At 37.1% G+C, this 24,330-nt stretch overlaps 1 protein-coding gene across 2 annotated transcripts in view; it reads left to right on the forward strand.

The window, feature by feature from the left end:
- The window catches only part of EDIL3 (EGF like repeats and discoidin domains 3), a 270,438-nt gene that overhangs the window by 154,739 nt on the left and 91,369 nt on the right, over nucleotides 1–24,330 (forward strand). For both annotated transcript variants that reach the window (XM_063319979.1, XM_063319978.1), the window contains one exon: nucleotides 12,353–12,466. In XM_063319979.1, the coding sequence (XP_063176049.1) occupies nucleotides 12,353–12,466 (114 nt within the window). The remainder of the gene's footprint in view (nucleotides 1–12,352; nucleotides 12,467–24,330) is intronic.

The following is a 24,330-nucleotide window of genomic DNA, read 5'->3' on the forward strand; positions in this document are numbered from 1 at the left end:
TGGACTTTTTGCCACTGATCACCATACTCTGGGTGCAGCCATTCAGCTGGTTTTTAATCCACTTTACTGTCTAACTTACCTAACTGGCACACTGTCAGCCTGCCTATAAGTATGTTATGGGTGACTCTTAAAAGTCATACTAAAGTTGTGGCAAACAACGTCCGCTGCTCACCCCCATTCACTGACCCAGTGACCTCATCGTAGAATGCTAGCAGCTTGGTCAAGCATGCTGACCATAAACCCATGCTGAATACTTTGCACCACCTTCTTGTCCTTCATGTGCTGGGAAATGCTTTACAGGATGGCTTTCTTCATGACCTTCCTAGGAGCTGAGGTGAGGCTGACCGACTTGTAGTTCCCCAGGTTTTTCCTCTTGGTCTTGTGCACAGAGTATGAGCAAACGTATAAACCTTATAGGACTAAGGATATACCTGTGGTTATAATGAACACAGTGATTTCCTATAGTGAATAATAGACATTCGGTTACGCATGTTTTAAGCCACCCATTCATTTATTAATTTTTCGTAACTCTTAAGTAACTTATAAATGTGCTCTTAACCTAATGTGTGCTCATGTATGTTAAATGTAATAAAATGTGGTACTCCACAGCCACTAGAAGGGAAAAAGGTTAGAGAACTCTGCCGAAAGACCTAACCTATTCTCCTATTTTCAGTGCTAGATTATTTCTGTGATTAAATCTAACAATAAGATTCATAGAGTGTAAAACATGCATACATTTTTGAGCAGCTAGGAGTATGAATCTGAAAGGTATTAGCAAAAAGTAAAAATTACCTTTACACAGTACATTTATGTGTATTTATGCAACATAAGTGCACTGAAGTCCCACAGACAACTTTTTATGAGAACTTAAATGAGATGTATATAGATTGGCCATAAAGGAATACACTTCACTCCATGTACATCAAATACAGACATGTGAACAAATATAACCATCTGTTTTAGTCATTTTAAAACATCCATCATCATATCCTCCAGGACTTGTTGGTCTAACAACATTTTTCAAAACACATGCCATAACTGTACTCATGTGAAAAAGATATATCCCTACGCTTACTCTATTCTGAAATGCATAAACAACTGCATTTTGAAAGAATACAATTATTTTCGTATATGTGGGGGGAAATATGCTAATTTACTGATCTGGGTTCAAACTTGCTTTGAAAATAATTGGTCTTGCCACGAGCCCACCTACGCTACTTTAACAAGTTATCCAGTTAGAAGTTACAGTCTAATGCTGGATAATTTAAGTTTACTTGTGAAGTTGAGATTTTTGGAGCATTGCTTGTAATAAAAAAATGATTCACAAATTGATTCACTCCTTAATAAGATTTTTTTCTCAACTACAGTTAAAATGATTTGTCAAATGCTTGTTATATAAATAGCCAATTATTTTAATAAGGTTCATTGATAACAGTAGGAATTGTTGCCCTGAAGATATGCTTCTACAGTGTAAAATTAGATGGTATGTTACTTAATGGGATGAAGGTTTCCATGCCAGTATATATTAAAAGTAATTAAAAATGAAAAATCTGCTTCAGATTATATAAAAACTTCTAAAGTACCAACTCTCTTAAAACTAATAAGAAAGGTCCAGGGAATGCTATTCCAAAATTCTATTAAATTTAAATTACCTCAGATGAAAATCCATTAAATATGCATTTGAACAGGTAAATAGAAGATCAGGAAATACTGACATAGTCCAGTATTGGAAGTGTGATGCCACAGAGAAAATGAGAATGTTTTAGTGGCTATAACTAAAACATAAAAATTTTGAAAAACAGGCAGTAGGCACCTATGCAGATTCAAATGTCATTGTATGATCAGAGCAATAAGTCAGTTTTCTCTGACTTTCATTTTATTTTATTTTATTTTATTTTATTTTATTTTATTTTATTTTATTTTATTTTATTTTATTTTATTTTATTTTATTTTATTTTATTTTATTTTATTTTATTTTGTAATTTTATTTTATGTGAGTTTTCAAAATGGAAATAGGGTTTTAAGAAAGTACCCTCAAAATACACAAAAAAGTATGAAAATAAGGCCACAAATATTGCTGTGAAAGCAACAAGATGTCTAGTTACTGCAGTAAAGATTCCTGTAGAGCCTTACCTTATTTATAATGTGCTCGAAGTCCTTTGAAGTTAACAGGCACCTTTATAGTCTCTCTAGAAGCTCCCATTAGACTTCTATGAAATTAATTCTATGATCTCACCATTCTTTTACACAGTTTCCAATAGTTCTTAAGGAAAACAATTGCAAACAACTTTGGGAGTGTAAAAATACAGAAATAATTTAGATTTGGTCTCTTGTTGGAAAGCATGTGCATTATAAACTTATGCATAGCACATAAAATGCTAAATCTGTATATTGGAGTGGTGCATAAACTTCATAGTGTTCGTAGAGGTTGCCCCTGTAGGTTCCTAGCAATTCTTAAACTGAATAACAATTATAATTTTTTTTTATGGCTTTAATTCAAAGTGTCAAAAGAACAGTATTCTGCAAAATATTTCATTGGGTCTTTTTCATTGGGTATTTTTTTATTATTATTATTTTTCTAATAGTTCTACAGCTGGTCTTAGCATTCTGACAACTGTGGTTATTGTTACTATTGTATAGAAATGTATTCATAAGTGACTTGAAAACTTTAAATTGAATTCCGAAATTTTGGTTAAGTGAAGGTTGCATGGGGAAATGCCATTACACAACATGCAGAGGGAAACAGAGTCACAAAGGATGAGGAAAAGGCTGAGGTGCTCAACGCTTACTTTGCCTCAGTCTTTAGCAGTGGAACTAGCTGTTCCCTGGGCACCCAGCCTCGTGAGCTAGGAGACAGGGAGGGGAAGCTGAAGGAGGTCATCACAATGAAAGAGGAAGTGATCTACGACCTGCTACGCCACTTGGATGCGCACAAGTCTATGGGACCGGGTGGGTTACATCCAAGAGTGCTGAAAGAGTTGGCAGACGTGCTCGCCAAGCCACTTTCCATGATCTACCTGAGGTCATGGCTAACTGGGGAGGTCCCAATGGACTGGAGGGTAGCAAATGTAGCACCCATCTACAAAAAAGGCAGAAAGGAGGATCCGGGAAACTATAGGCCTGTCAGTCTGACCTCGGTAGCAGGGAAGGTCATGGAGCAGATCATCTTGAGTGCTATTACAAGCCGTATAATGGACAAGCAGGGGATCAGACCTAGTCAGCATGGGTTTAGGAAAGGCAGGTCCTACCTGATGAACCTGATCTCCTATGACAAGAGGACACGATTATTGGATGGGGGAAAGGATGTTCATATTGTCTACCTAGACTTTCGAAAAGCATTTGACACTGTTCCCCATAGAATTCTCATAGAAAAACTGGCGGCTCGTGGCCTGGATGAGCATATGATCGGCTGGATCAAGCACTGGCTGGATGGGCGGTCCCAAAGAGTGGTGGTTAACGGAGTTCAATTGAGCTGGCAACCGGTCACAAGTGGTGTCCCTCATGGCTCGGTGTTGGGACCGTTTCTGTTTAACATCTTTATTGATGATCTTGATAAGGACATAGAGTGTATCATCAGCAAGTTTGTAGATGATACCAAGTTAAATGGGAGTGTTGATCTGCATGAGGATAGGGAGGCACTACAGAGAGACTTCGATAGATTGGATCGATGGGCCAATGCTAGCCGTATGAGCTTCAACAAGGCCAAGTGCCAGGATCTGCACTTGGGCCACAACAACCCCATGCATTGCTTCAGGCTTGGGGCAGCGTGGCTGGAGAGCTGCCTGGCAGAAAAGGACCTGGGGGTTCTAATTGACAAGCGGCTGAACATGAGCCAGCAGTGTGCCCAGGTGGCCAAGAGAGCCAATGGCCTCCTGGCTTGTATTAGGAATAGTGTGACCAGCAGAAGGAGGGAGGTGATTGTCCCCCTGTAGTCAGCACTGGTGAGGCCACACCTTGAGTATTGTGTCCAGTTCTGGGCACCTCAACACGAGAGAGATCTCGAGGTGCTGGAGCGAGTGCGGAGGAGGGCAACGAAACTGGTGGAGGGCCTGGAGAATAAATCCGATGAGGAGCGACTGAAGGAGCTGGGACTGTTTAGTTTGAGGAAGAGGAGGCTGAGGGGAGACCTCATCACTCTCTACAACTACTTGAAAGGCCATTGTAGAGAGGTTGGTGCTGGTCTCTTCTCACAGGTCATTAGTGATAGAACAAGAGGGAATGGGTTCAAGCTGCAGCAGGGTAGGTTTAGGCTGGACATTAGGAAAAAATTCTTCACAGAAAGAGTGGTCAGACACTGGAATAGGCTGCCCAGGGAGGTGGTGGAGTCACCATCTGTGAATGTGTTTAAGAGTTGTTTAGATGTGGTGTTGGGGGATATGGTGTAGGGGAGAACTTTGTAGAGTGGGGTTGGTGGTTGGACTTGGTGATCCGAAGGATCTTTTCCAACCTGAATGATTCTATGATTCTATGAAGAAAGCTAGGAAAATGTTACAGATAATAAATCTATTTTAAAATAGATTGCTTTACACATAGATGCTACAACTGATTCACTGATACTATAACAGCATTGCTTTGAATACAGGTGTAAATTACAGGTGGAAAAGATGATAAATGCACTGATGGGGAAAGAAATTAGTCATGACAAAAAATTCTGTTTGGTCAAAAGTAAAGATTTTACTTGCCACATTAGATTTAAGAATATGTAATTAAAAAAACCTTCAAAATACTCTTTCATTTTCCATTTATCAGAACTCGTATTTCTTTATGAATCAAAGTGAACTCAGAATCATAGCTATATATTCCAATTTTTCTTGGAACAAGTTGACCTAACATTATTCAGAAGCCACTAAGATGGGAAATAACATTTGTTTTTCTCCAAACTAAGGAAAAAGATAAGTGTTTAGATGCAATATGAAGTCTTTCTTTTCCTTTTTTTTGTTTTATTTTTTTATGAGGGCTTGTTACACAAACATAATGAAAAAAGTATAAATTAGTCTAAAGAAGCCCAAGAGGACATAAAATTGCTTTGAAAGGGGAGCCAGCTACATTAGGGAGGATGCTTAAGAGGCAGTTTCTGACAGAACTCTAGATAGGAGCAACTGAACTCTTCTCAAAATTGTTTTTATTATGTGTTTGGACACTAATGTATATTGCTGGTTAGGAGAGTGTCTCAAACAGTCATGCACAGTCAAGCCAAAAGTTCTGATTTGCGTCCAGACATTATTTTTTATTTCCTTGGCTTGTTTATTTAGGACGTCTCTTTTGGGTTCAAGAACACAACTTCAGTAACTCTGTTACCTGACTTACTCTTCTTAATAGAATAATACTATCTGAAATAAGTGTACTGAATGGTTCAGGAAAAATTCTAATAGGCAGCTCTGTGATGGATTATTCTGGAGGACATTTACCACAATATGTTGTACCAAATACTTGCAGGAGAAGGAAAACTTCATATAGAATAACGAGAGTAGGGGTAATATAATGTTTAGCCTCTAAAGGTGGGCTAAAAAGGCTTGCTCTGTTTCGTCTCAAATGTAAAGCTGTTTTTTGCTCTTTTTGAAGATCAGATAATAAGGATATCTGAACAGTGAATCAGTTCAGTATGACATTATAGTTGAAGTTTCCTGCAGGTTATTTGGCACAGCATTTTTAGAGCCTTCTGTGGTCAGGAAACTAGCTTTGAAAAAGCAATCAAATCACTAAATTTTAACAGATGTCTGCCCTGTGTTCAATGTGCATTGAACACATCCCCTTCAGGTTTAATAATATATGCTATATTCCCAAATTTTGTGGGAATATGCTCCAGTTCTTTTTAAATGTTTCACACCAGGATTGTACCAGTAATATATTAGTGCTTGGTTTTTGTATAATCCTGCTTAAATCATAGCTGAAGTTACAGCTTATTCTTTTTTTACATTAATTACAGCCAAAAACCTCTTCAGAAAGAGGTTAGAAACTTTCTTATACCTATAATTAACAATAATAAAATTAATTATTATCATGGCAATTACGTATCCCTTCTGTGTCTTTTAACAAAAAATTGAAGGTGATCTACCTGTGCTTGCAATCTTTTTGGTGATGCTTATATATTCTGTTTAAGTATTTTTTTTTATCTTTTTTATTAGCTTTTTTGAAAAAAAATGAGATTGTCCTCATTTAGGAGACCTTTACAATTCAGTATTGTTATAGTTAACCATAGGAATATGAGAAAGAACATTTTCATGACTTTTGTTTTTTTGGTAAATATTTTACCAAAAGTCTCCTACTCTTAAAGGAGATGTGTCCTTCTATATGTGAATTGCTGTAATCCTTTGAATTTCATCATTTAACTAAGTAGCTCACTGCTAAGGTAGCCGTATTAAATTCTATTGATTCTCTTAAGTCAGAGTCTTTACCAAATAAATCTGGTATAATTTTAGTCTTTTCAGTGAAGCTTTACCATTTAATGTCTCATAAAAAAATATGGTGCTTGTATGAATTGGTACAAATCTGTAATAACAAAAAAGAGTATATAATCTGACTTCCAAAGTATTTGTTAGGAAAGTAATAATTAAAAGTTTGAGTATATGAAAGCTCATGTTTAAACAATAACAGGGTATTACAAAGTTCTGCAAGTAAGGTCATACACTTTGTGTGGTCTTACTAATACAGTACTTATTAATGTAATTAAATCTTCCAGGATCAATATGCAGTAAAGAAAAAAATATAGAGAATACATTTAAAAAATATATCAAGAACCATCAATCCGCTATAAGAAAAGCCTAGACTAAGCTCCAGCTAAAACAAACAATTATTCCATACTACGTGTTTTTCCATTTTATACTTGACCGGTTTCCAAATGTAAAGGTATTTGAACAGGTTGTTAGTTATCAACAACATACATTTTGATATAGAATTGGCTAGGGAAATTTTTAAGTTTTCTGGTTTTCTTTAAAAAAAAAAAAATTGGGGGCAAGGGGTTCATGTTTCTCTAATTGTGACTTGATCTTTATACAGCGTATAGTTGTGGGTCTTCATAGAAGCCAATTATGATACAGAGGTTATAACCAGTTGATCTTCTGCTCACATCTGTTTTCTGTATACTAAATTGACTTTATTATGGAAAAAAAAATTTGCAATATTCGTAAGGCATAACTGGATTATGTCTAATCAATGCTCCTAATAAGAGCCAAGCTGACTTCCAGTATGGACACTTGAACCTAGATGCTGTCGCTGCGATGGGCCAACCATTCTATCAAGACAGAAGACTGATTAAAACCGTGACTTAGACTTGAGATGAGCAGACCAAGTGTGATTAGTAAGCCCAAATGAGTATAAAATCAAAGGATAAGGAAAGAAGTTTCTTGTCAGCAGGAGGGAACTTCAAGAAGTCTGTACTCCAAAAGGTAGTCCTGGATCAGAAACAAAGGCTCAGGTGGCAGAAACCAGGAATCTGGGCTAAGTAAAGAACAAGCAAGCAGGGGACAGGAACAAGATACTGGTGTGCATTTGCAGCCAAAAGGCAAGCTGTGTTGGCAAAACCAACTGATTGAGCTTATCCATCCCTTCATCACAAAAAGTCAGTCTTATACCAAGTAGCTTACAGAAGAACTCAAATTACTGGATGTACTATTTAATTTTTTTATTATAATTTACATAATTTATATATCCATTTCATGTGGGGTAATTTTTCAGGAAAGCACGTGTGGCTGTATTTAACAGGTAAATTCCAAAATGGGGATTATGCATTTTTAATTATATTACATTTGCAAGTACAGTACTAGTTTTCATTCATGTTTTATTAAATACTTAAAGGATTAAAAAAAATATATACAATCCAACAAAGAAGGACAAAACCCCAGAACTCTGCCCTATGATGATTTGGCAAATAACTATGTAATATAGCGAAGTTCTCTCTTACTTGCCCAGTTTCTGACAGCATAGTTCTCTTCCAAATTGCACAATGACTGTGCTTCAAACAGAAGTGTGGTTAATAGCTTTGTAGCTATGGTTTGATCTTAAAGGTAGGAAATGTAAATTTAATCATCTTCAACATAAAAAGAAACCTTTACTTCCTAATCAACTGTATTATCCGTTCAAGCTATTATTCAAGGAACAATCTATTTTCAGAAAATAGTCGGAGTTTCCTTGTTCCTGCATCACTATTAATTTCAGAAACCATCTTCATTAGAGAAATCTTGGGGGACTGGGCATGGGGGAGGTTGGGGGTTTTGGGTTGGGTTGGATTTTTTTTATGTTTTTCAGTTTGTGGGGGTTTTTTTTGTTGTTTTAGTTAACCTGGGCAATATTTAGAAATACGGGCTTCTCCTGTGTTAGCATTTAAACCTCTTCAGGAGCCCATTTCACTCAGTCTTATTATGTCCCTCTCTGAGGAACTCTGAATTCTTTGGTAGTACCCAGCTATCTGTGGTTTAGTTATTGCAGTGTGTAGGATTGTTATCTAAATTACACTTCAAAATCTGACCCAGCATAAAATCTAAGTTTACCTGATCATGAGCAACCTACAGTGATTTTACTTTGTATTAGAAATTTACATTAAAAGCACATCCTTCTCACATAGGCAGGTTGATTGCATAGTCAGTGAAGAATTCCTATCTGACAACACACAGAAAGCTTTTCTTTATGAGTCTTCTTTATTGTCCTTAGGAGCAACTACTCCAGAAACTCTGTCACTTTAAAATTTCTATTCAAATTTACTTCTAATCATGACAATATGACAAAGTCTAAAAGGGAATATATGTGTTTCAGAAAAAAGAAACACACCAGCTGGTGTAAAGTTTAGTATCATAATTGGCACATCTAGGAATTTTAATAAAATCTGACCATAATTTGCAGGAAGCACTTTTATTTAAATATGTTACATCTATATGTTCAATCAACTTAAATAATGAAGAGTAAATTAAATAATTCTGTAGAACTTATGCTCCTTTCTTTAACATAGTTCCGTTCATTATCTTTCCAACTAAATATCTGTTCTGGTATCAAACATGATGCTGCAATTATCTAGTCTTTCCTTGTCCATCAAATATGAGATATTTGTTTGAACTGATGGGACTAAAGGTTCTCAAATTACTGGAAAAAAAAATCGCTGTAGGATCCAAGTAAGAAAGATAATAATAAAAAACTTCCATCTTTCTGCACTGATCATAGCTAATTGCTCCATAGGGATAGAATATGAGGATTGCTATAAAAGTATTTGGTACTTAAGGTTCTGTCTGTTTTCTACATCATAATATAGACAATATAGAATATGCTGGAAAGTTGGGCATTTTTTCCTACATATTTCAATATGAATGGCAAATTAGAAAAATTAAAATATCTTGAGAAGATATTATCTTTACACAGAAAAGCTTTTAAGAGGATAAATTACTACCTTTATTTCACCAAGTAAGAGACAGTTCATATGTTCACTTAATGTTTTCTAGTTCACAGTGACCTTGATATTTTTTTCCCACAAAAGTGTTAGCCTATATTAAGATGATGAAAAACCTGATGAAAACGTAAGGTTAATGGGCTTTGCTTAAAAAGGCAAATAGGGAGCTGAAGAACCTTGTTAAATTTTATAAATACAGATAAAGAATTTAATTTAGAATTGAGCAGGTCCGTTCTTTGGTCATTTCACTTGGAAGGTTTTATTTTTTGCACACTAAGCTGTTACTTCTCTTCTTCCTCTATAACAGACAGAAAATCAGATAACCCTGTGAATTTTTATTAGTCCATTATTATCTTTATACACAATAAATAATAAGACACAACAGATTAAAAAGAAACTCAGAGATCAGTAGCCATCACCAACTTTAGTATAAAAATCTGATTTTTTTCTGGTTCATAGAACTGAAACAAGCTGCCACATTTAGCTGAAGGTCAGTCCCTGCAGTTCTGTTCACAACAATGGGAAGATTATCACAGAATCACAGAAAGATTGAGGGTGGAAGGGACCTCTGGGGGGTCATGTGGTCCACCTCCTGCTCAAGCAGGGCCATGTAGAGCTGGTTGCTCAGGGCTATATCCAAATGGCTTTTGAATATCTCCATGGAGACTCCACAAATACCCTGGGCAACCTATAGCACAGTTCAGTCACCCCCTCCAAGTAAAAAAAGGGGTTTATGATGTTGAGACAGAATGTCCGGTGTTTCAGTTTGTGCCCATTGCCTTTCCTCATGTCACTGGGCACCACTGAAAAAAGCCTGGCTCCATCTTCTTTGCACCCTCCCTTCAGGTGTTTATATGCATTTATGAGTCAACTCTCTCCAGTACGTCCATGTCTCTCTCATACTGGAGAGCCCAGAACTGGACGCAGCACTCTAGGTGTGACCTCGCCAGAGCTGAGTAGAGAGGAAGGATCACCTCCCTTGACCTGCTGGCAATGCTCTGCCTAATACAGCTCAGGAGACTGTTGGCCTTCTTTGCCATGAGGATGCATTGCTGTCTCATGGACAGCTTGTTGTCCACCAGGACCCCCAGGTCCTTGTCTGCCAAGCTGCTTTCCAGCTGGCCGGCCCAGCAGTGCGTACTGGTGCTTAGGACTGTTCCTCCCCAGGGGCAGAGGCAGGGCTTTGCACTTCCCCTTGTTGAACTTCATAAGGTTCCTCTTCAGTGCACTTCTGCAGCCTGTTGAGGTCCCTCTGGATGGCAGCACACCCAGCTGGTGTATCTGGTAACACCAGTTTTGTGTCACCAGCAAACTTGGTGAGGGTGCCCTCTGCCTCACCAGCCAGATCATTAGTAAAGATGTTGAACAGGATCAGGCCAGTATTTGGTCCAGGGCTACACTGATAGTTAGTGGCCTCCAACTGGACTTTTTGCCACTGATCATCACCCTCTGGGCCCAGCTATTCAGTTTTCAGCCTAGCCCACATACATCGCACACATAACCTGAAAGCTACACAGCTTTTTAGATCTGCAGAAAAGACCAGAGGTGCAGCCTTCCCTGGAGACATCACAAATTCAATCAGATCTAGGCAAGACGTGTCTATTAAAACACAGAATTTTTGTACATATATTCCAAGTAAATGTAAAAGATCAAACTAAAAGCACAAAAGTTACGTACTCAGCTACCAGAAATCAAGCAACTTTGTTGACAGAGCTGAATTCTGCTTCTTCTGCACAAGCCTTATTGCCTCAGGTTTAGACATGTATGTAGCCTCTTCTTTAGATTGTACATGCAGCGCAAACCAGGTTTGCCCTTTGGGGACGGAAGCAGATTCAACACAACAGTGAGGAGTATTACTTCAATTCATAGGTTATTTTGCAGACCAATGAATGCAACTAGTTCATCTATGCTACGTGTCTTCTCTTTTGAATTTATTTCCGTGCTGTGTACATGTGCACTCTATGGCAGCTGTATCCTAAATGAACATGCACCCAAGCAAAACTGAGTGAAGTAAAATTGTAGCACAAGCCAAAGACTACCTTCTTGTTTGCTGTTCACAGTGTCTAACGCAACAGGACTTCAACTCTTAATGAAGATAGCGTGGGCTATCATCTTTTAAACATTTAACTGTATGCATTGATGCAGCCCTTTGAGACAATGTTGTATAAAATCCATACAGTGTTTCTCTGCCATATAGTATAAACATAAATGCACAGATGGAGAATTTTAATTATTAGATATCATTATCCTTCATCTGCCTATTCATTATGGCTGAAAAATACTGTATTGCATTTGAGAAAAATAATCTGATACTATACTTTAAGGTTACTACACTGAAAAACACAGGGGAGTATTATTCTTGCAGCATTTGACAAAGTGTGCCGGAAAAGGGAAACTCAAATGAAATTAACCACCTTTTCTGTCTTTTGAATTTAATAAAATTTGCAAGCTTCTAGATCAAGCTATTAGTTTCAATTTGCCCACTAACTCATGCACAGAAAGGAAATTTTTTAGACCGTTAAACAACCTTGTCAATTAGATGTTTAATGAATTAAGATGAACTGAGAGACATTCTTAACTGGCATCTGTTGATAAAGAAGTAGCTACATTTCTTGAAATTGCAAGGATCGCTAGTGAGTACTCTGTTAGTTGAATTTGTTTATTTAAGGCCGAACTGTGACTTGTGGCCCTGATGTCCTCTGCAAGTTAGAGTGAATATCTCTGAACAAAACTTTAAATTCTGTTGTGTGCTGTGCGTATATGAAACTAGCTAAATCTATATGGGATCGATTTGGGTTTTTTGTAAAGCATTCCCTGTTTAATCAATCCTTTAAGAAGCATGTTTGCTAGGCTAAAAAATGTACTTCTTCTAATGTCAACTGTATAAATGTGTTGTATTTTAGCGCTTTAAAACATGTGCTTATTGCTTTTACAATTTCTCTTTGCTAATCCTGACATTATCTTGTGTTTTTCCTACAGATGTAAATGAATGTGAAGCCGAACCTTGCAAGAATGGTGGAATCTGTACAGATCTCGTTGCCAACTATTCCTGTGAATGTCCAGGTGAATTTATGGGAAGAAACTGCCAGCAGAGTAAGTACTGCGTGTTTTTACACCTATTTTTCAAAATAAAATAAATACTTTCTTTTGCAGAAACAATTATACTGTGGAAATATTACTCTAGTCTACAAATACATAATGTTCAAAATAGCCATCTTATTCTTTTCAAACTGGGGAAAATTTAAGAAAGCAAATCTGACATGCATTCAAGTAAAGCATCTGATATGATGGAAGCATTTGCAAAATGCAAAATTATTATCTAAGAGTCAAACAAGAAGGAGTAAATTGTGCAAAGTAGAAAAAGACAATAGCTGATTCAGGCTAGGGGTTCATCTTGCCAAGTATCCTGCCTTCAACAGTAATTCTTAGCAAATATCAACAAGTGTTAAGAGCAAAAACGGCAAAAATACATGCTACTTTCTCTGAAACGTCTCTAGTCTCTTAAAGTTGGACCACTGGTTTACAAAGAAGTCATTAGCGGAGTTCCTCCAGTATCTGTACTGGGAAAAATCTGTCATGATTTTACGAATAACATTGACTATGAATGCACTGTAAATGTCTGATTCCTAAAGCTGTTACTAAAGAGGAGTTCTTTGCGTAAGAAAGACTATATAATCTTGCATATCAAAAAAAACCAAACCAAAACAAACCAAAACAAAACAAAACCAAAAAGAGAATAAAATGCTATGGGTACGAAATGCAATATAACTTAATGTAACAGTTATAACAGATGCTAGAGGCTCATAAATTTGAAATACTTCCGAGAAGAAAGCCTGCATGTTATAGTCGAACAAAGGACGCCAATATGATGGTGTTGTGGAAAAGCTAATATACTCCCAAGATGTGTCAAGCCTGGTACCTCAAGGAAAAAAAGGAAAGTATTTGTGTATTAGTGATTGTGGTATTAGATATTACATTCAAAATACCTGAAATACTGGAGTTATCCACATTCAAGAAAGGAGATTTCTAGTTCAGGGAAGATCTGCTATGCGTAGCAGGAAAAATAAAACAAAAAGTGTTAGAAGTTGACTTCTAAATAAATGAAACCATAACAAAGTTAATGAATAGGATTCATTTCTCTGTGCTCATATCGTGCATGGATGGGGAAGAAGGGAGAAGAAAACAACATGGACAAATAACCACAAATGACAAGGTGGGAATTTTTTCAAGTAGCCTCAGTGAAATCTCAGATTTATATACGCAAGAGGCCAAAGATTTGAGGCATCCAACGTAATGTGTATATAATTCTAGCGAGAAATCAAAGATTACATTTTGCTTTGAGAAATTTTACAGGCCTCTATGGCTAACTTAAAGAATTTGTAAAAAATGAACATCTATTAAAGTTTTCTGTAAAAGTTGCTGGTAAAACACTTCATATATTTCCTTACAAGGTGCAACTGAATTACCATTTGGAATTCTACCAGGAATCTCATCTATCTCTTCACAGTTTATCCCTTCTGGTTTTTTTGACTGCATCATGACCCTTGCTCAGATTATAGAACACATAAGACTAATGTGTTTTGCTAGAAATGGGGTAGTCAGAGCTATTGAAGCGATCATTGCATTTTCTGGATCATCATCTGTTACTTCATATTTCTTTTTCTTTTTATAGATATATATGTAATTACATGTAAATACAGATGTTGTGTGTGGAGTTGCATGTGTTATATATTATACTGGATTTGGTTTTATGTTTACGTTTATTTATATATACATAACATACATATTTCTGTTTTGGAAAGCATACAACAAAAAGTATATCTGTACAAAAAATACAAATTTCCAGTATATTGAAATAGTGAAAGAAATCTGCTAATGTCAATTACAGAACTGCAAAATATGCTGCCTGCAGTCTGTCTTTCTGGGTCACGCCTGGGGGATTTGCACTGGTAAGCCCATCACCTAGTCAAATGATCTTACTGGAGATGCTTCTGTAGATAAATGCTTGCAACTGTGACCCAGGACTCCATCTTCTAGCCCATAGGAAAGAACACTGAGGAATTTGAAAGGATAATTCTGTTGAGTTTTTTATAGTTATGATAAGGGTCTATACAACAGTCAAATTGCTTTTGTTTAGAGATCAAGGACAAAGAGTTTTAAACTGTGCTTTTTTTAAACCATTAATCTGTTGGCTGCAAAGTCTGTGTGGTGTGGTAAATGGGAGGCGTGGCACTGCAGCTCTAGAGTGCAGTGGTGAAAACCTGTTCTGTACTTCCTCTGGGTAGGAATGGTACCATGGCAGGAGGGTGAAATCAGATGTGTTTTGAGGACTTAAGAGAAAAGTAATATATTACTTAAATCAGTAATTGGAAAATGCTGCCCATCACAGATATTTGAATACTTCCATTATGCCACTCATTATGGTCATGTTATTCAGCTAAGCATATGACGAGTGATCAATAAATAACAGATAATTAAGGATGGGAATAATGTATGTACTGACTATAATCACTGAACTACCCCTGCTCAGGAAAGCCAATGCATTCTTCTAGTACTATGGCACCGTTCACAAACTTTTAGCGTTCATCTACTTTTGAGCTAGCTTTAGCACATCTAGCATTAAAAAGGTAACTCTCCTTTTTATACCACCAATATAATTGTGCACTATACTGGTTCCTATAACTGGGCTTGTAAATATCCTTTTTTTTCATGAGAAGTTTAGTTATATGTCATCATACCTAATTACGTAATTACAAGTAGTAATTACACATTCTAATTACACCATTAGAGTTTTACACATATTTACAGTAATCATGTAATTAAATACTGTTACACTAATTATGTAAATTACTGATTGCTGTCTCAGAATTACCTCACAAAGCTCAAAGATTGCTAATCCACATCACAGAATATACGAAATATCCTAGATCAAGAATAAAAAAAGCAAAAATACATCACACAGTCCGTTCTCCTGTCATTACGAGCTTGTTCTCCAGGATGCATATTCTAATGGTGTCTAATTTGGTATATCCCAAATACCAATGCGTTGTAATGGTGACTTGTCATGTTATTCATCAGCTTGAAGTACTTTGTCAGACTGTTCTTCCTAATGCACCGTTTTTTCTATTTTTTTATTCCACTGCTTAATCCCACCATAATTAATTTTCCTTAGTGAATGTCCTAAATAAGCCCCTTCCATGTATAGACCTTCCCAGGTGTGTGACAACACCCAGATCCTGTGAGCCTTGTGGAACACTCACCTAAAATCCTTCTGACTAGTCCCAAGAGCCTCTCCTAATACCAGTGCAGCTGAAGTGAAAGAAGCTTGTCTGGAACTGAGTACTAAAATAGCACTGAAGTGCCTAATGAGCTTGCAATCGTATTTAGACCACCTTGACGATCTTCTGAGTCTCCTTCTGGCATGGATGAAGTTTGGAGTTGCTTTCTAAGGGCTCAGCCGTGAAGTAAAGTTCTCAGAAGACATGGAGGTGATCTCCTGGCCAGCTGATGTGCTTCATACCCCAATAATGCTTCTGCTCCCCTGGGGTCTTCTTCTGTTTTATTTACCTATACTTCTTATTTGAAGCACTGGCCTCATCTCGGTTTTTTTTTCTGAAGAGACTTAAATTTAGTCTTCTCTCTTTCTTATTAGCTGGTGATATATTTAGCCATTTGGGCATAAATGATACTTAAACCAGTTGCTTCTCATTCTGGAAAGCACAGGATGAGGCAGAGCCGAAGTTATATGGAGTGCAAGAGCACTGACGGCTTCGTAACATATTGAATTGTTCCGGAATAAAGCTATCAACCTGTTTAAGAGATATTTCACTGAGCATCTGGTACTTGCAAAATTTGCCTGCAGACGTTTAGGAAACACAGAATGGAAAGAGAGCACCTTTTCCCATGCTCTGAAAGCAAAAGCTAAACTATATGAATTCCATATTACTTCCCAGATTTCTTAAGGCCTCAGCGTTTCCTTGATGCAGCTGCATCTCCTTCTGTTATTGCACTCTCTGAACCTATTTCTTGCTTCTGTGCTGAATTCAAGCTATTAATTATGATTACCTCCATTACAGCTTTCTTTAATCTTGGAGTCTCTATAAATAAGTGCTGCTTCCAAGACAGCTTCTCCCAGGGCTGAAGTTTTTACTTTCTGGATCACAAAATTCTCTTGCAGGCAACAGGGAGCCACTTTCGTCAGTGTCAGGCTGTTTGTATTATTCAGTACGAATCTGTGTTGTTAAAATCTCCCATGAGCAACATGGACTGCAAATTGCAATAATTTGTGAGGAGTTCCACAGGTAATATTTGATCACTTTTTTTTTTTTTTTTTTTTTTTAATCCAGCAGATTGTACGGTACAGTGGACACATTACAATTTCACCATTGTGCATTTTGGAGCTCTGTTTTGCTGATTGCCAGGAGTTGCTGCCATTAAAGCATATGGCAAATTTTCTCATGCTCTTTCTTTAAAGATATAGATCAAATTAGTCACTGCAAATATTTTTTACATATGCTACAGCCACTTCACCTCCTTTTTTGTGTATTCAACATACCCATATGTAGGAGGAATGCACTGAGCAAATGCACCAATTCAGTTTGTCTAGCGTGTCAGAAATCCTGCTAAGCGGTGTACCTTCACATTATTTTCATTTGTTTCCTGTGCTTTATGTTTTGGTACATTAATGTGATTATACTGCCCTTGGTCATCTTCTGCCTTCCTCTCTGTGGAAATCAAAGTGGTATTCTTTTAATTTAAATAAAAATACCCCTTCTTTCAGTGTCATTTTTACTTCAAAACTATCTAAAGATCTGACAGATCTAGGCTTAAAGAGACTTTCAAGACTTCTGCTTACATGCAGCCTTATACTCGCAGGCCAGATAGCGTCATCCAAAATGTTCGTATGCGCTGTGATTTTAGAATTTACTTTCTTTCAAAATTTTTTCCAAGGAATACAGGACACCTGCAACTTGTATGATTTGTAGCACAGGAGAAATAAGTTTCACAGTATTTTTTTGAGAAGACTATATTGCTCTTTTGTTGTATTTCTTGTCTTGTGTATTTCACTTGTAACTGTGCTTTCAAGGCAGTGTCCTCCCTTGTTGGGATTTTTTGACTTCAGTTGCTTGTCCTTTGAATTCCTCTGCTTGATGCTCAGTCTTCAGTGACCATTGGGTATCTCTGTCTTCCCCCGCGCCAGCTCTTACGATCCCTGGCTCACGGTTCAAAAAGACTCCATACTTAGGTTTAGAAAAACCCTACACAAAGCAAACATCACAGGATGAGGGTATAAAAAGTGCACAGAGAAAATAAAACAATTTATGAAACAGTTAAATGCTATGTTTCCAGGGGGAAGCTTTACATCTGGCTAAAATTTGTCTTCCAAGAAGTCCGAGTTTTCAAAATACGGATAAGAATCAGAACTTAACCATTTTTCTAAAATTAATAAACCGGGTAACAGGCTTTCTGGTGAATTCAGCTCATGAAAATGGCCTGTTAAAATTAAGCACTGGACTGTTGTTGAATGGTAAACATGACCCCATTACAGCCATACTTCATTTCCAGACTACCTGCAGGGGAATTTTCATACAGGAGATTGTTCATGCACCTCCAGTTGACAATATGTTGTGGCTTAAAGCTTGTAGAGAAACACTTTTCTTGACAGGGATCAACACGGACCTGAGTTCCCTAAATCACTGATTGCTATTAAAATCTCTTTGAATGAGATTTAGGAGAACGTAACTTTCCCTACAGCTCAAAATATCAGTTTGGATAATTCTGTGAATAATTCTATATGAAGTTTGGTTTTAAGCATATTCTTGATTGTTTTGAATATCTGACAGTTTTATGATCTGAAATACTGGTGTTATATAAAATGTAGCAAATTTCTGTAAAATAAAACTGACCAAACATACTAAATTTCATTTTGTGTTCTTGAAATTGCTCTACAGTTCAAGACGTCAATGCTTTATGTTGATATCTACCAACCTTTCATGTTTAATCAGTTGATTCAGGTTTTCAACTTTCATTAGGAAAAAAAATGAGCTATAGAAAAAATTGTAGTTTCTAGAAATACATACTCTTGTATTTGAATTAAGGGCATTATAATCATCTGCAAAAGAAGAATATATGCTTTAATTGGTACAAAAACAATTTATTTTTTTATATTGGACTTTCTGTTCCATTGTCATGTGTCTTGCCAGGATGTACTGGAAATTTTGTTAAGGCACATGCAAAACATGAGAGTTTTTGAGATGACCTGTAGATTATGATCTTTAACTGAACCAAGACAGGTTTCCTGTTGCTGTCTTTCCAATTTACTAAATAGACAAGCTCTTGTAATTGCCTTCAAATTCCAGAAATTTCCAAACAGGTTTTCTATTTTTTGTCAGGAATTTGGTACAAAAAGCCCCTACCCCTGTTTTTCATTGCATCATGCTGTAAAGTAACTATTCCTTGAAAGCTGACATGAATTAGACCTCCTGCTGCCCGAAGGAGCCTTGCTTCATCTCTTCTTTGCTCATCTTGCTGCTTTTGTACCTGCTCATTCTGGGCTGCTGTTTTAGCTGTTTGCCTTGTTGTTCCAGCAGAATCTCACCCAGGAAATAAAAAAGGTAATTAATGAATCAGATCAGTTCTTTGTTCCGGTGAACTTCACAGCCACACAAATATTGGACTGGTACAAAGGAATGGCAGGGAACAGAGCCTGGTCTTGACTTAACAACAGTTAAAAATGTTAATCAGGCCACATTTTAATCAAGAGAGTAGAAACTGTTCTTTAATTCATGTTTAAGGCAAAGATAATAATTTCTTTTAATTTTTGAATTTTTGTTTGTTTCTCTTCAAGGATCATAAAATTTTAAAGCTAGAATTCTCAGCTCACTTGAGAAGGATACAATGAATTAAAATTCAGTGAATATATACATCCCTGTTGGTCATTATTTAGATGACAAATTCAGTATTGCATGAAAAATTAAGGAGATCTTACACATATGTATATATGCATGTGTGTTTAAGTATATGTATACACAAGCACTACCCATAGAGAAATTAATTTGCGTTGTTGAATGTACTCAGGGAAGTTAACTTATCATTCATGTGATGTCCTTTCTGGATTAGGGAATAATGTGTGGTTAATCTCAGACAAAACAAAGAATGGGAAAAAAAAATGTGCCTAAGAGAAATGTGTCAGTTTAATATAGAGTTAGTGCTGATGCTTGATTTATGACCACCTTGGATTACAGAAATATCTTAGAACAGAAACACACTAGAAATACATTTTGAAAGTGCAAGAGGAAAAACTTTGACAGTAAAATGTGACTTTATCCCATCTAATTCAACTCAGTCTAGGTAATTCGTCATGTCCTTTTTTGAACATGCTATAAGGATAAAAACAGTAATGTTCTCAGAAAGAGGTTAAATAAATGCTGAAAGTAGGCTAAATGTATGAGTGCTAAAGGTGATGCTTTATATACATTTTTAACTATTTCACCCAATCATGAACAGAACACAATTTCTGTATTTGTATTGGACAAAACCCATCTTGAATCTCTTGCTGAAACTAACAAGGTTTGCTGAGGCTACACCGTTCTGGGAATATTGTCTGGCTAGCATTTCTGTATAGTGTATTGATATGAAAGTGCAAAGAGGCAGAAAATGTTATAGAAGTGACAGAACACATTGTTAAAATTGAAATGTTCTCCCAGGCATTTCAATGACCTAGTAAGAAATAGTAATCAAACTCTAACGCTCCTAATATTGAGTCTTCAAACAACAAAGCGCACTCTGGCCCTTCCGCTGCCGCCCTTCTTTGTCCAGGCATCCCATGTATGCTGCAAAGGTGTGCAAAATTAGGCTCAGCAGATCAAAACTGCAGTTCTTCCTTTCAGTACAATAGGAAAATTAGCCTGATCTCTGTGTTTGATGTTGAAACAAGGTCCTCGGCCCTGTGCCTTTGGGTACATTTTTGTCTTGCTGCAGTAGTACTGTACAGCAATAGCTCCCTTTGAAAATTCATTTCTTAATATCTTACTTTGGTTAGGCAGTAGAGGATACAATCTTTACTCATGCATCTGGCAGAAACTCACTGTAAAATATTCAGACAAGCCCTTAGGACTCAACAGGCATATTTTACACATTTATTCCTCTCCTTACTACATGAGTCATCCAGTGCAATAGTAGCTTTTCGGTTATGCCAATAACTACAATATGAACTCAACTTTATTTTCAGGTGTCTACAACCTGACTTGGTAACATCTCATTTTACCTTGAACCACCTTGTCATGGCGACTTTCTTGCCATGTTTTCTTACTTAAAACAAATGATCTGCTTTTCTCTGGCATTGTGTCATTCTTGACTCATGATGCCCCTCAATTACCCTCTATAAAGGGCAGGAAGGTCGCACTGGGGTCAGGGCTTCTTTCTCCTACCTATCTTCCACCTGTCTGTTCTTCCTACTGAGGCAGTAATACGACCCTACCTTTTCAGTAACATAGAATCATAGACATTCACAAACAGCAGAGGAGAAAAAATACCTACCTTATAAATGCAATCCGCTGCTCCTGTGTTGGAAGAACTTTTATGTCCATTTTTATGCATAGCAAAGCCTATGACAATGCATATTTCAGCATTTCTAAGCCTTAAAAGAAAAATTACAGCACACCATTATTCTTAAAGTATCCTCTATAGCTCTTAAGTTCCTGGTCTGGTCAATAACACACTTTTTTTTTTTTTATGTCCTCACAGAAATGAAAAATAATTTGCAGGTAAGGGATTGGTACTGTGAAAGAAATAAAAGCCAGACTGTAGCCCGTACAAGCGAGCTGAAAACAAATCACCAGTTATTATGACCAAAAAAACCCCTTAAAGTATGGAAAAACACCTTCAATAAAAGCACTAATGAGTATAAATGTATGGAAAGAATGATTTACAGCTGCAGTAAGTGCAACAAAGTTCCCAATAGCCAAGTCAAAGGACCATTTTTTCTGTTTCAGGTACCAGTCCAGTTGGAAAATACCTTATTTCAAGGCTTAGTATTTATAAGTTATAGGCTGTTTATTTCAAAATAGATTAATTGTAGAGGGTGGCTTGCCATCTAAGTCAGTCTGGTCTAATCTGCTGCTACCCTTTGGTGGACACAGGAATGAGCAATGAGAGGAAAATAATTTTTAGAGCCATAGAAACTCATCATAATGAAACTGCCTTGAGATTTGCAGTAGTTAACAAACCGGGCACAGAGTAGAAATATAGATGAATACAGCATAAACCTAGCAAAAGTTGGAGGCTGGAAACTTGATTCACATTTTGGAGATTCATTTGGACTCGGAATTCAAGCCAAGCTGTGAAAGATGAAAATCCATGTGAACTAAAGAGAAAATGGAAAAAAAAACATGGTTACATGAGCCCTAAATGAACTGAAATCTCCAGGCTCGGCACAGATCCCACCTGCAGTTTTTAGAAGGAGAAGGAAATGTAATATGTTCAGTGATCAACTTCCTGCTGAGGCAAAATTCACAGCTCCTGCTGCTTTGGACAGACGGAGAGTCCAGCAAAGCTCCTGTTACAGGCATGGATGCAGCGATGTGTAAGATACGTAGGAGAGGAATGAGCAATGCTTGTAGGTTACATTTATTTTAATCCCTGACCACCACCATGCTCATTCGTTGCATTCCATTAGATGATCTGAGGACTTACAAGAAATTCAAAATATCTCCAGGGTTTTATCTCTGGTTGTGTTAAAAGGAAAATAGCCTGTCATTCATCACAACTTAGTCTGCTTTCTAGCCTCTTCAGGGTTCGGCACGGGAAGAGCAGTCGTTCATTGCCTGTCAGATCAGAGGCACGTGGCATCCTCGGTGGCTGCCGCACAGGCAGTGGCCGTCAGCCGGAGAGCCACCCCGTGCGGATGCAGGCTTGCAGCTCGGAGGATCAGCAGCCACACAGTTACTCACTCAAGGCAGTCAGTGCTTCAAAATAAATGAGGAGATGAATGGATATGAAAAATTCTGTGGCACCGCAATACCAAGAGAGAAAGGCTTCATGTCTTGCTGTCATGATGTACATAAATTGGGTCTCCAAAGGGTGCAAGTGAGTTTTTGAAATGAAGTAGAGTTAAAACTTTAAAAATTCAGAAGTATCATAAAGCACTTTGTCAAGAAAAGCTGACGGAATTACTCTTAATTCAGACCCTTTTCCTTTGTATCAGTGATTGTTTCCTAGTAGTAATGCCAGATATAATTTGTCCAGCTCTTGGTTTGGTGTAGTTACTTAGAAATTTTGTTTACAGAGAAGTATCAAACAAAACTTTTACCCTTTGAATCTGATGTGCTGATTAATATCCATTACTGATACAGCAAAACCTGTTTGGTAGAGCTCACCCATAAATATGATTTGCCTTTGTTGGTAAATCTGTACAGTTGGTGGTAACACTGCATGCCTTCACTGAAGATCAGTTTCAAGGTGTAGTTTGTAATATTGTTTCTACTGTTATTCTAATAATATCAATTTCCACTTATGTTCCTGCTGCTGAAACCTAATTTTGTAATTATTCTGTTCCTATTTTTATGCAATTCACTTTTACCCATCCATTTTCTGAAATTTCATACAAGGCACAGCATAAAAAGCAACCATGTTGTAATTTATTAGATCAAAGTTAGAGAAAATCAAATATTCCTGGAAAAAAATACTCCCCAGTATTCTTTTAACTCTGAAAGCAAATTTGAATCCTTACATCCACTGTACAAATACGATTCTTTCTTTTTCTCCAGTGTTTCTTTCTCTTCTGGACAGCAGTAAAATGTCCGTATAGGAACTGTGCTGTGAATACTGAATCTTCATCCTCCTCTTTTTCCTACTTCCTGGTCCTTCCACAATTTTTTTCACAACACCTTTAACTTTTACGTCAGGTGCGCATTTGAGTGAGTATTGGGTTTGTTCATTTTTAGACAGAGGAAGTTTTTTCCTTGATAAAAAGTGTCAGGTGGAAAATCCTCAAGAATTTAATTCCTTTGCCAGAGTGCATGATGAATCCGTTCAGCCTCTTCTCATCTCTGCTGGAGTTGGTGGTGGGTCTCCCATTGAGTTCGCTGCAGGCAAGATGGGGCACAAGTTACATGCTGCCCTTTAAAAGCTGTTCTTTAATCTTAGACATACAAATATAACTGCTGGAAGTGAAATGAGATTTATTAATAAAGTGTAGTGTGTTTGTCCCCTTCACCTAAGAAGTTAAATTTCTCTAGCATTAATTGCGTGTTGATTTCAAGATTAACTTTTTTGACGCTGTTCATTACTAGTATTTAGTGATGAAGAATCGTAATATCAGACAGGTTAATATACTTCAAAAGTGAGGTTTGAGTCAATAAAGGAAAGCCTAACTGTTAGTCATCAACTAGCCTAGTGACATCTGTGTCACTATGTCTGCGAAGTACAAGGAGAAGTAGACCCTGAGTAATTCACTGAGACAGGTTACTGGGTAGGGAATTGGACAAGTTAGCCAGTATGAAAAACTGAGGAGAAGTGTAATTTTTTGTGAACAGCAAAAATTGCACCTGCCTGCAGTGTCCATGTGTAAGGGATGTAATGCAGAAGAGTGCTTCCTCTTGGGAAAGCAGAGATGTCACTGGGCTATTCTGTGACCGAGGAAGGGGCCTGAGGAAAAGCAGTTTCTGGTCTCTGATGTGATTGGCATCTTTTATGCATGGTGGAGCCCCTTCAGAAGACAGTGTGAAAGTCACAACCTGTAATTCCCAGTACGCCAGGGGCTGGAGTATGAATGACGTGATTTCAAATTTGATCAGATAAGGAAGGAATTTCCTTCTCCTATAAGCGGATACTAGTCTTGTTCACTTAAACTTTGCAACTCCTGAAAGACACTTAAACCTTCAACTCAAGCTGTTCCATTTTCCAAACTGCAGTTCATTCTTACTCATGTTACTAGATGCAAAGGCATGCCTGATGAA

The sequence above is a fragment of the Chroicocephalus ridibundus genome, chromosome Z (assembly GCF_963924245.1).
Source record: "Chroicocephalus ridibundus chromosome Z, bChrRid1.1, whole genome shotgun sequence".
In the NCBI taxonomy this organism is placed as follows: Eukaryota; Metazoa; Chordata; class Aves; order Charadriiformes; family Laridae; genus Chroicocephalus; species Chroicocephalus ridibundus.